The 13097-nt window shown below is 48.3% G+C and overlaps 1 protein-coding gene across 2 annotated transcripts in view; it reads left to right on the top strand.

Annotated features, from left to right (window-relative positions):
* Window positions 1–13097, top strand: part of MVB12B (multivesicular body subunit 12B) — a 59823-nt gene that overhangs the window by 38256 nt on the left and 8470 nt on the right. For both annotated transcript variants that reach the window (XM_019008450.2, XM_015644881.3), the window contains 2 exons: window positions 9030–9085; window positions 10433–10492. In XM_019008450.2, coding sequence (XP_018863995.1) covers window positions 9030–9085; window positions 10433–10492 — 116 coding nt within the window. The remainder of the gene's footprint in view (window positions 1–9029; window positions 9086–10432; window positions 10493–13097) is intronic.

Below are 13097 nucleotides of genomic sequence, written 5' to 3'. Positions count from 1 at the left end.
GGCTCTGTGTGGGTGGCTCTGTGCAGGAGTTGCTGTGTCGTCACATCCATGCTTCAGAGCTGCTTATTGGGAACTGGCCAGGCCCATCTCGGGGTCTGTGACATGTTATGTACATTTGGCTGCATATCTGTTAAAATAAATTGGATAGGTTAAGGGAAGAGCTAAATACAGGCCTGTATTTGATAAATTCTGCTTTTTGATCATCTAAAATGAAGATGCAAGAGTTGTAATTAAGATAATAAAAACTGCTCATTCTCTGTTGTCACTTCAATTCCAACTCAGAAAGTTATTGCAAAGAAAATTCTGTGGTTTCATCACTCAGCTCTTCTTAACAAATCCTTCTGAGTTCAGAGACTTTTATAATTACTAAATTGGTTTGTTAGAGGGAGATAATAGCAAATTTCTTCTTTTCATAATTGGACATTTCTTCCCTGTAGGCTAATGCAGGCACAGCACTCACATACACGATGAGCTGTGCTTTTGAAAAACCATAACTGGCTAATAAGTGCCGTGGTGTCATTGGAGAGTAATGGTGTGCTGATTAGCATAATTAATGACAAATGGTGGTGCAGAGTGGGTGGATTGGTTTAGCAGATGATGAATGCGCTGCGCCAAGGCCGAGCCCTGCCGCGGTGGCGTGGCAGGCTGGCGGTGCTGCCACTCACACCTGCCACCACTGCCCGCCAGCCCAGGGCTCGGTGGCACCAGCCACGTGCTGGGGTGGCTCTGGGTGCTCTGGGTGGGTGGCACAGGGTGTCCCCAAGGGGGGCTGGTGGCTGGTCCCCACTGTGCTGGGACAGGGAGCTCTGCAGTGCCAGCACCAGTGGAGAGGAGCCAAAGGGCCACGAGCAGCCCTCGTCCTCTGAGGGCTGCAGGGCCACACCAGGCACTGGCTGTGCTACAAGATGGGCACATTAATCTGAGATTTGATTAATCAGGGCTAATTTACATTCACAAATGAGACTGGTAAAAATGGAGTTACCTTTTCACCTTTAGGGGGGAGGAGGGATTATTTCTAGGTTGTCTCTTTTTTAAGTGATAAGCAACTCTTACCAATAAGGATGAAAATACTTAATTTGCATTACCAAAAGAAGCTAATTATTATATAGTTAATTAGCATCTAGAAATGAGGATTATCTTAATTACAAAGCACAATTTCCTTAATAGCTACAAAACTGTAAGTTTGATGTGTGCGGAGATTGGTGACTATTATTATGTAATTACTGGTCATATTAATGGTGCAGTGTGTTTAGATATAATTTGCATATGCAAATGAAATTTACCTGATAGAATTATGTGGCTCCTGTAATGATTTTGAGCACTTAAAAATTAAATCCCATTAGAAGATCTGGATCATATGTGGTGCAGAGGATCTCCTCCTGCAGAACCACTTTTGGCTGGGCAGGGCTGTGGCTCTTTGTCTGGCAGGAGGAAGAGGATGAGGAGGGCACCTCCCCTGGCTTTCAGCTCCCCAGCCCACGGTGTCAGGGACCTTCCCCTGCAGCTGGGCAGTGCAGCATGCCTGTGCCCTGTGCCATCCTCTCCAGCACTGAAGGCCTTAGCTTTGGGTCTCTGTCGAGGCTCTTCTGGCTGGATGAATGCTTTGTGGGATGGTGGGAGCATGTTCTGTGCATCAGTGAGCTTCAGGGCAGAAGATGGGTATCCCCACATCATTCCTAGTCATGCTCGTGATGAGTTTCTTCTCTCTAACATGCAGGCATGCTTACAGAACGGAGAGCACCATGTTGTCAGGGCAGCTGATTTAGCTCCTTTCTCTTGCTTTTATTTGAAACACAAAGCTGCTGTGTGTTAAAAATAACTTGAGTACCTTAAAGCAAAACCATGTAAAGAGAGGACCATGCACCGTAGTCTCCCCTGGGAGTCCTGTGGGACAGATGTTGGTCACTCAGTGCACTGCTGGAGGGTGCTGCTGGGCCAGATCACAGCACCATTGCAAGTGTGAGCATCTGCTCCTGGCCAGTAACCTGGCTGCTGTCCAGAGAGTCTGGAGAGCCTAGGACAGTCACAGTGGCAGCAAATCCCACCTCACACTATAGGTGGCTCAGCTAAGGAAAAACCTTCCGGGGCCAGACACTGTAACAATATGTGTGGATTTAATACCCCCTACTCTACCCTGCAGCACTGGAAGCCATGTGGATGTTTCTCTCATCAAGCAGCAGGAATTTACAGCTGCTGGCCAGGGAACACTGCAGCCATTGTGGGGCTGCCCGAGATGCTTTTTGCAAGTGCTGCTGCAGCCTACGCTGCCCGGCTGCCGTGGCAGACAGACATTACATGTTTAATGACTTCCAAGGAGTCTATCATTACAGCCAGAGCTGAAGGGAATGGAAAAGATCTGGGTTTCTCTTCAGCACGCAGCCATGAATAGATGCCTTTGCCTTTGCCTTTGCCTTTGCCTTTGCCTTTGCCTTTGCCTTTGCCTCCCCATCACTAAGAGGGCCGTGTACTGGCTCTGCCTCAGCCCCATGCGAGTGCCCTGGTTTGTATCTGCTCTGCTCTAATTAATTAAGGGTTGTGGCTTGGAAACAGCACATGCTAAGGTGTGATCTTTGAAGTTTAGTGTGGTGCAGAGACTTCAAAGGGGACATTTTATTAAAAAATAATAAAATCAAGAGCTCCTAAACACTTGCAATTTGAAAAGCTTGTTTGAAGTCTCTCCATGTTCTCTGGTGCTGATGGAGTCACAGTGCTGAGGTGCTCCTTAGGCGTCACCATGCAGTACTTAACCTTCACTTTATTTTAAAAAGAAAATAATCAAATCCAGGGCTATTTTTTCAAGTGTTTTTGTGGCTTGATCTTAGCAGTAAAGAACTAATTGTGCCATGTCATGAGCTATGCAGGAAGCGGAGAAAATCAAGGCTGACAATCAAATTAGCAAAAATGAAAATTTAGTCCAGGACTGTTTTTTTAATCAAAGTAATTTTAAGACAAACAGGAAATCTGTAAACCTTTCCTAAAGCAGAGGTTCCTTCCCCAGCCCAGGAGGCCCCTGCTCTCCCACTCCCTGCACCAGCACTGGGTGGTTTGGTGCTGCTGCTGTCCTGCTACCTGGCCATACCCATGCACAGGGCACAGGGCTGGCCATTCCCAGCTGGCTGTGGCCCACAACAGCCCTGCAGAGAGCTCTTGCTGCCCAGGAGCCGCAGGACCTGCAACACAGCTGCCCCTGGAGCCACATGAAGTGCTCTGGGGCTCTCATGAGCTTGGGCTTGTGCCCTGGGCAAGCAGAGCTGAGCCCTGAGCCCCTGCCTGTGCCCCTGCCTGTGCCCCCACCTGCACCTCTGTACTTTGTATGACACAGAGAAGTTGTATGCATGTTGGGGTTGGTGTCTGCAGCTGGGGAACACAGCTGGGGCAGCTGCAGGTTCCCCGTTGCAGACAGCTTGGCAGGAGCTTTCAGGAAAGGCTGCTTTTGGTTTTGGCCCTGGGGTTTTGCCATCAATGATTTGGTGTGGCACCATCTGGGCCTTGGTGCACCGTAGCACAAAGCACACACACATTTACTGTTCAGGCTGCTGTTTAAATCTCTGTGTATAGAAATACAGGAGGAGGAGGCTCAGCATCACAGAGAGCTGAATTTTGAATGGTTTCCCCTGTACAAGGGCACAGCATGCCTGCTTTGTACAGGTGTCCTGCTCCACCTTCCATGCATGGGTGCAGGAGAAGCTCAGGAGTGCAGAGCTCACACCAGGACACGTGCTGGGAAGCAGAGGGCCATGGGTGGGAACCAGAGCTGTGTGCTTGGCAGGGGCTGCCAGCGGGCACCGGGGGCAGGTGGCCTGGCTCCAGCCTGCCCTGGCCAGCACCACACTGCCTCCAGCTCCCCATGGCTGCTCAGCCCACCCAGGTGACAGCATGTCCTGTCTGCTGTGGGTCACTGCAGCTGAGCCCCAGCCTTGCCCCATGCAGGGCTCTGCTGCTGCTGGGGCACAGGCTGCTCGTGGCGCTTTCCTGCTTCAGTGGCATGGGGGCCCAGCTGCCACTGGCCCAGTGCCTCTTCTGAGAGCCACTGTCCCTCCAGCCTGACCGTGGCTCCCCTCCAAGCACCTCTGTGCCTGAGCTCTGTGCCAGCCTCTGCTTCTCAATCTGCTTTCAGATTCCTCTGGTGCCATTTAGCTGAAAAGCAAGTTTTCTCTAAGCAGGGGAGATCTGCTGGTTTTACACTGTTGCTGTAGGCTGGTTTATGAGATACTCTTCTTGGTAAAGGATGAACACTCTATCAGCATTCAGGTCTGGGGAAAATGGGAACAGTTCTGCAGCTCTAGAGAAAGCCCTTTCTAAAATCTAAGGTCATTTAAATTTTGAAGGCGGCAGTAGTGCACTCAGTACTGGGTTTTTTGTTGGTTTGGATTAACAGTTCTTCATTTTCGGTCATGCAGGAAAACGTTTTTCAAGGGATTTATTTATTTAAATATTTTTAATATCAGAAATTCAAAATTCAAGCGTAAAAGGCTATGCAAAAACAGCAATAAAGAAATGCAAAGCTATAAAAGCTTATGGTGAGAATTCAATGCAGAAACAGCTGTTATTTCCTTGTGAGTTAAGGCATATAAACTCTTCCATGGCTGTGTATCCCCACAATTGTGGTGTGAGGAATTAGCACTCACTGCAGTGTGCAAACGGAGCCCGCCAGGCTCTGAGGCAGCGATTCATCTGTACCCAGGAGTTAAATATGACAATGTTAGCATTTTTCATTTCCCTGACGTTACCATTAATAAAGCAATGATCCAAAAGAAGCTTTGCTGAGTCTGTTCTTTATGCTTCCATCACTCACAACTAGATAATTTCACACAGGATCGTTTTTAAATTAAATGACGATAAAAGCGCTCTGCTGTCCTGTGCTCACTAGTTCATAGAAGTCTATCAAGTCATTAATGTGTCATGACAAACTGTGAGTTGGATACAAGAGTAATTAATTATTTGCATAAATAACAGGTTGAACTTGGTGCTTTCAGCCACAATGACACAAGCGTCACGTCGTGGACATGCTGGAACCTCTGGCAGAGGTCATGGCAGGGTGAAGGCTGAGCTGGCACACAGCTGATCCCACTCTCAGGGCTTCTAGCAGACAGCAGCTTGGAAGCTTTTGTGTTTCCAAGTTCTTCACTGATGGTTGCTTCAAGACAGCATCTGATCTTTGGAGCATTAGTGAACAATTATACAGATTTTCATAATCACCATTAATCACCACATATTTTTCAAGATAATTACAGCAACTATTATTTAGATTTCTCTTTTATGTGCACATTGTAGAAAAGAACAAGTGCTTATTACGCTGGGTAGTGTAGAGAACTACCGTCTGAAGTTCTTTGTCATCCAGAAACTCATTATGTTAGCTGATGCTGCCTGTGAAAGTTCGTCAGCATGTTTAAATTAGGGTAGCATTGGCAGGTCTGATCATTTAAATCTGGTAGCTTGGCTAAAAATATAGTTATTCAAGAAAGATGAATTACTAATTTGACAACTGAGATTTAGTTGGAGTCTGCAGCGCAGAAGGCAGCATCTCTCGAGTGCTTAGACAAGGGTGACAATACTTTTACAGATTAAAGAGAGGATTTCTAAGTGAGCTAGCAAGATGAATTATAGAGCATGCTTTGGTGTCCCCCCACTAGAGCCTGAGAACAAGTCTTGGTAAATTACAGAGAAACAGCCAGCAGGTAGTGTGTGTTCAGTGGTCCTGCACCGAGGAAGGGGCACTGAGGCACCCATCCCCTTCCTGCCTGCTGTCAGGGTTTCTTGGGAACACTGTCCTTTGGGGTTGTGCTTTGTGAGGTTGGTTTTAGCTGCAAGCTCCTTTTAACTCCTTTAACTAATTGCAGTGCCTGAGTGAATTAGCTGTGACCCTCAGGAAGGGGCTGATCCTGGGAGGCAGCAAACAGCCATTGGAAACAGTTTTCCGTCTGAAATCTGATTTTATTTAGCTCCATTTTGAGGAAGAAGGGCACGAGTGCCTCCCTGACCTGTCACAGGTGCCGCTACAGGTGGATGTAGCGGCACGGAGAGAGCCTGCTGTGCTGGGCCTCTGAGGCTTGGATGGGCAAGAGCAGCCTTGCCTGCTGTGCAAGGAGGCTTTAATCTGCAAGGTGCAAACATTTTATAGGTCTTTAGAAATATTTTTAAGTCACAACCTTTAAAGAAGTTGAAGCCTGTGTGGGTCAATGTGTGAGCTGCTCCTATGATATCATGAGTAGTGCTATAAAATGGGGACCTTGCCCATTTTTATTTGAATCAGCATGTGTACCTTTGGAGAGAACTGTGCTTTGTCAAAACTGTTCCTTTATCCCCTGGTGTTACCGTCTGCTGATCTCAAATGTTGCACAGATTGACAAGGAGGAACCTGGTATAGCTTTTGGCCACACTAAAATGGGAGCTACAGCTCAGGGTCTGTGAGTGTGACACTGCCCATGGAGGTGGTGACACAGGGCAGGATCTCAGCACAGCAGTCACTCACTGTCACTGGCATGCCTGCCAGGAATGCTTTAAAGCCAAGAGGGAAAAAAAAAAAGGAAAAAGGGAGAAATCAGAGGCTGCTGCTGATGTTTACATTTACATTACAACATGATGTTGAGAAGAACTTCAAAACAAGGGACATGGAATTAAAATGTCCTCCTAGACTTGTGGTTTCATTTAATTTTCTTATGAAATTAGCTGCTACTGTGAGCAGCAGTTGTGTGCTGCCTCACAGTGTAGGTGGGAGTAATGGTCCCCATGCCCAGCCCCTTGTACTGGACACCCCAGTGTTGGACAACCTGTCAGGCTCCCGCAGAGCCATGGGAGCTCTTTCCTGGAGCTTGCTTGGCCCTGGAGATCATTGCAAGTCTCCATGAGCTTCTCTGGGAGGAGGGGGCTTCACCCTTGAAGTTCTCCCAAATGTGAAAAAGCCCACCTTGAGCAGCAGCAGCAGCAGCTGTGGGTGTCTCACCCTGTGAGCAGGGCACCCCAGGTTGATGGGGGCACAGGAGGGTCCTTCCCCCAGAGCATCCACTTCATTCAGGCCATATGCTCAGCCCAGGAGCGCTGCTCCCCATGCATCTTGTCTTGGGGGTCCCCCCTGCCTCTCTGCAGCCCCTTGGGTGGCCAAAGGGCTCCTGGAGCCCAGCTGAGCCATGGGACGGAGGCTGGGGACTGCTGCCCTCCTGGTGCTGGGACAGGCAGTGGCAGTGGCCGCTCAGAACTCAGTTTCTGTAAAGTTTCCAGAATTGGTGGTATTTAAACCCCCGTGACACCAGTGCCTGGCTGTGAAAGGAGATGCTGAATGAGCACCTTGTTTTCTGCTCTCTGCCTTTAATGCATTTTAGCAGCAGGCTGGTGACAGGCCTGACACGGCAGCTCCACACACGCGCCCGCGCTTGGGGAGTGCAGCATTAATAACACACTTCCATGCATCATGCCATTTTTAAGCATGATCGTTATGATAAAGGGCATATACTTAATTACAGGCCTGCTTAATTACAGCTCTGTTGAAGCTCGTTTGTTTAGGAGAGTGCTAATTGCGCTGTGGAGCCTTTGGCTCACCCTGCTTTTATCTGCTGCTTTGCTCCATAGTTGTGAGCTGGGGTGGGCTGGAGCGCGTGGCCGAGGCCCGGGGGGGCTGTGGGGCTGTGGGAACGCGCACACTCCGCCTTGCTCAGCCTTTAGATTACTTTACAAAAGCTGGCGTGTGGCTGATCAAAGAGAGTTTCTGTCGGATAACAAGTGCAGATGGTCTTTCAGGTTTAAAACTTCCTGGATTTGGTGATGCTGCTTTTCATCTGTTTCCTTTTATTTCCCTTTGCTCTGTGGCTGCCACACAGGACCTTTGATAACAAAATTATTCCCGTGGAGGGGTTTTTTAAATCTAAAATAGACAAAGCAAATGTAAAAGGCTGAGTGTTCTTAAATGACCCTTGTTTAATTACTAACATGGTAACTCAGCAGTGCTGTAGAAGTTAGAAACAGCAGACAGAGGAGCACTGGGTTTGAGGGTGCAGATGCTTTCTGAAAGAAAACCCTATTTGAGGATCACTGGAGGGCCTCTCAGGGCTTAAATTTGCTCTAATTTGAAGTTTTTGTTTCTTTCAGAGTTGAAATTTAAAGACTTCAGATGTTAAAGGTGTAAGTGCAATAAAGGGGGTGTATCTGGGGTGTGTGCTGCCTTAGAAACATGCCCTTTCCAGTCTTGTGTGCAAATTGCTGAGTTACATGTTCTAAAAATAAGTGTCTCCCTTGTACTACAACATCTTGTGGGAGGCTTCCTGTGACATGGTGATAGCAAGGCACAAACACATCCTAGTGCATCATTGCACTGGGATGAATATACAAAATGGTATAAAGGCAAACAGTGCTCTGAGTACCATTAAGGTTACGCTACAGAAAAAGCTGAGCCTTGTAACATGAGGCTGTGCCGTGTGTGTCATGTCCTCATGTCTGTCTTCATATTCCACTGGTTTACATCCTCCAGATGTGGTTTGCAAGTGTTTGAGCTCCACTTCTCACTGTTGAGTTTACACTGACAACAGCTGGGCCAGGGAGGGTGCTTGGCCCCGGTGTTTGTCATCATCCTGCCAAGGTGGTGACAACTTACTGCCTGGTACACAGGTGGTGGTATTGACTGCTTTGGGGGCTACAAGTCCCCTGAACCAGCTGTTCCTTATTCTCTTGCTCAGACACCATCGAGTGTGCTGAAATCGTTTGGTGAGGAGGTAATAAACAGAAGTGTGTCCTCCTTCCAGTTTCAAATACTGTCCTGCTTTGCCAGCTGCACGAAATTGGAAAATGCAGAATTGAGGCCATGAAATGGTATATGGATAGAGCAAGGAGAATTTGTTGGATTCCTGGTTTGGTAGGGTCTGACACAGCTATGTCTTAAATGGAAAGAAACCACTTGCAGTTTTGAGGGAGAAAAAGGCTGGTTTAAGAGCAATCAGTCATGTGTCAATGCTGTGAATACTTGATCTGTCCCTGGGAATATGTGAAGTTGCATGTCAGAAGCCAGCTGGAAATGTCACATGATGTCTTGTCCCTTTCAGCAATGGATGGAGTGCCTTTTATGATTTCGGAGAAGTTTGCCTGTGCTCCTGAAGGGGTGAGTTGCCTTTGTTGTTCTCCCAGTGTCTGAAATTCATTGTTTCATGGAGGGTGATCACAAAACATAAAGACCAGTTACCTGCTTCTGGGAGCTGTTCTGTTGTGGGGCCAAACACATACACAGTGCTTGAGACAGGCAGAGGTTGCATGTCACAATAGCCGCCTATTAGGTGTGAAAGGCTTTTGCCAGATTGCTTCTAAAACTGAATTCCCCTGGGATTTCAAGGTTTATTACCGTCAAAAATAGGAATGGCAATGGGACTCTGTGGTGCTGAAAGCCTTCCTAATTTCTCAGCGTAGATTGTAAAGGAAGCTGCAGATGCAGAGTTCTCCTGGATTTACTTGCTGTGAGGATGGCATAGTGCCAACAGCTTTACTACTTCTGTTGTCACTGCAGAAGTTCAGGGCAGTGGGGATGGCACAGTGCACTCCAGTGCCACCAGCTGCCGCCAGGGTCCTGCCTGGCTGCGGGAAAGCTGCAGAGGGCTCTGGGTGGTGCCTGCTCCACACCGGGCACTGCAGGGCCACACTGGTGGAGCATGCTGCTGACAGCACGGGCAGGGCACGGCTGCTTCTCCCAAACAGAAACACTGCTACTGCTTCGGTATGACCTCTGGGTGTCACTGGGCCATGCCTGTTAAAGTTGATGATGATCCAGAGCTCAAAGATTCAGTATCCCACTAGCAGTTCCTGAATCCATCTGATCCTAAAGCAGCATCTTTTTAGAAATCAGTTTACAGGAAGCTGTTAAGGTAAACACTGGGCTATCAGCAGTGTCTGATTTTTTCAGTAGTGGTCCAGCTTTGTGCTTTCTTTTTCGTGCTGACAGGGGTTTTTCACATCCCTTGCTTTCTGAGAGGGTTGTTTATGGGCCGTTATTCCCAGAAAGCTGAAGTCCCTGCTGTGAGGACAAATGCAGAGAGATTAGGTTGTGCTAATCCTCCCTGCGGATCCTTTAGACACCATTGCCACCATATGGTCAGTTTGGTCAGGGCTTCCCGCAGCTGGTGCTGCTCACACCTCGTGCTGCGGCCACAGAGTTCCATCGGTGTTACAGACTCGTTCTGCACAGGGGAGGTGACAGATCTCCCTGAGCAGAGCAGCACCGAGCTGAGTGTCATCTGTCACGCTGAGGGAGAAGTGTTGAAGCTGGTAGCCCCAGCCCACCGTCTGCTGTTTCACTCTCCTCCTGGAATGAGGAACAGGATCATGCCTGTGTTTACAGATGGTACCTCTAAATCTCTGGTGGTAGAGTGTTTGCTGACTTTAAACAGAACAAAATAACAAACAAATACACCCCCACTACCTGACCCTGAATTTGAAATTTTTGTTTCTTTCTTTCCAGATGCAGCCAGTTGATCTCTTGGGTATCACAATCAAAACGCTTGCAGAAATCGAAAAAGAGGTAAGTAGCCAGCCAGGCACTGAGCAAATCACAAGGGCTGTGTTCACTTCTTTTTAAGAACCTTACGCTCGGGGAAAATACTTTTCTTGTATCTCTCAAGTCACAGAGAATGGATAAAGTCAAGCAGTAAGCCCAGGGTCAGGGATGCCCTCTATGATCCATGATGAGTGACGACACTCATAGTGGTGAATTTAATGGCAAAGTGTGGGGGCTTCTGTTTATCTTCAGATGTCTGTCTTGGTTAGCCTTTCTTGTGTATTAACAATACATGGTACAGGCAGGACACTCTCAGGAGCCTCTTGCATGTTAGGGAGGCAAATGGACTTCACTCAGCACTGTCAGGTAAACACCTTCATCAGTTTTTAGTTTGCTGATGCTAGGAAGTTGTTGCTGGGAGAACTGGGCTGCACTTCAGTGGGAGTGAATTTTGAGGAGTGCAGGGAGGAGGCAGCCACCAAAACAGGGTGGTTCTGGCACATGCGTAACGTGTATGGCACGGTGCTGAGGAGCTGCTCCGCTAAGGTCGCTTCACATCTAAAGCCTCAGACTAGGGAGGAAACTTGTCCTGGCAGCACCTGCTTCTTCAGGCACCATTGGTCACAAAGGCCTCCTCCTATGCCATCTAGCTGGGTTCAAGGGAGAGAGTAAGATGACATTGCAAAGCTGCCAGGTTCCTCAAGGCTTCTCCGCTTTTTTATTCCAGTTGAGTCCAGTTGCCTAATCCACCCTCTTCTGCCTGAAAGTTTTGTCTGAGTACAAGGAGATGATCAGTCCCAGTTGCCAGGGCTTTTGCAGGCACCCCATGGGACTGCTGTGGCAGCAGTAGTGGATGTGAAGATGCTGCCTGTCAGGGGCAGTGGCTGACAGATGCACCCACAGCCTCAGGCACTGCAGTCTGCCTTGTGCCACACATGCTATGTCTGTTTGGGACTGCCTGTGTCTGTCAGGAGGGACCCTGGGAGCAGGGGTGCTCAGGGCTGGCAGCCCTTCCACATGCAGACGCTTTCCCACTCTTGCCCTGAGCTGGCCAGGGAGCAGATGGTCCCTTTGGCCAAAGGGAAATCCATGTGGTGCTGAATTTGCTTCTGCATCATCGCTGTGTGTTTCCAGGTGTGGGAGAGATCTGGCATCTCAGGGGTGCCTGGAGGGGGTGGGCTGCACAGCCTTCCTTGTGCCCTTGCAGGCCTGTGGAGTGTGGGGACGCCAGCACTGGAAGCATTTGTGTGGGCCAGGGAGGAGAGGCCAATACCTGCCTGCTCTCCCACAGCTCTGCTGTGTAGCAGGCTGTGTGCGTTCTAGTGTAATGAAAAGTATGATTATGCAGCCCATATTCCTTGATGAAGCATCTTGTCTGCACATAGAGAGTTACACATATAAATATTGTGAATTTCGGCATGGCTTTATTTCCCTTGTAAGCAATAGCACCATTACAGCAAATCTTCTGGATATCCAAAGCAGCCAGAACATTCTCCCTGGAGCAAGATGCCTTGCAAAAAATATTCCCAAAGAATTCCAAGAATTACTGCTCTCTGTCACCACATTTGCAGATGTATACACCCATCCTCCAGGCTGCAGGCAGCTGAATTTCAGGACTCTACCCTGTCAGGAAAATGATGGAAATAGGTGCAAATCCTGGACTGCACCTGAACTGCTCTCGGTGCCCCAGGATGGCACAGCTGTGCCCAGGGGAGTGCACAGGAAGCTGGGCTGTGAAGAGGTGGTGAAGTGCAGGTGTAAGCAGCACAAGCTGTCACTTCATGGCTAATTTGGTGGATGTAGGACAGAGAGGAGAGTGTAGGATGGACAGTGCTGCTGCCAGGTCTCCCAGCAGGGCTCTGGGGGTTTGTCCTTGCTACCCCTGCCTGTCCTGGGTAGGGTAGAGCCACTGAGCGCACACCTGGGCAGGTGCAGGTGGTAGCAAAGGTGGTGGCACTGCCACTGTTCACAGCTCTGTGGCAGTGAGGGCAGTGGTCTGGCCTCTGGCAGGGTGCACCCTCTCTTCATTTGTGCTTGGCGTGGTGTAAAATGTCTAGAGAGAGTCTAATTAGTAAAGGGAATATCCAGTATTCATCATTCCTTTTAAACTGATAAGAAAGGCAGTTCATTTAACTACTGAATTGCTACAAGTTTTCATGGGCTGCTCTTTCCAAATATATTTAATGAAGAACTTGTAAATCTAGAAGAGCTTAAAATTTTAATTTTACACAGAAATATTTTTCCTTGTTTGCATGTTTGTAGTCAATTCTCCTGAGTGCAGTCACAAGAAATGTTCTTTAAATGAACATATTTGCTAACTGGCATGATTTCAGATTTTAAAACATTGGTTCCAGCAATTAGGAGTTTCCTCAGTTCCCCAATGACTGGAGAGATTCGTCTTGATTATAATTGCTCTTAGCCACGCATATCTAATTTGTGTCTTTTAAAGTGTTAATTAGTAAACAGTTTGAGCTGACATCTTTATGCGTTTGGGTGTTGAAAAATTGCGTGCTGGCGGCTGTGGCATCACGACAGGGAGAGGTGAAGCTGCGGGGAGTAAAGGCCTGGTACAGCCTGGGTACAACCTGGTATAGCCCAGATATAGCCTGAGTACAGCTCGGTACAGCCC

The sequence above is a fragment of the Parus major genome, chromosome 17 (assembly GCF_001522545.3).
Source record: "Parus major isolate Abel chromosome 17, Parus_major1.1, whole genome shotgun sequence".
Lineage (NCBI taxonomy): Eukaryota > Metazoa > Chordata > Aves > Passeriformes > Paridae > Parus > Parus major.
The sequence above is the reverse complement of the archived record's forward strand: the minus strand, read 5'-3'. Positions and strand labels throughout refer to the sequence as shown.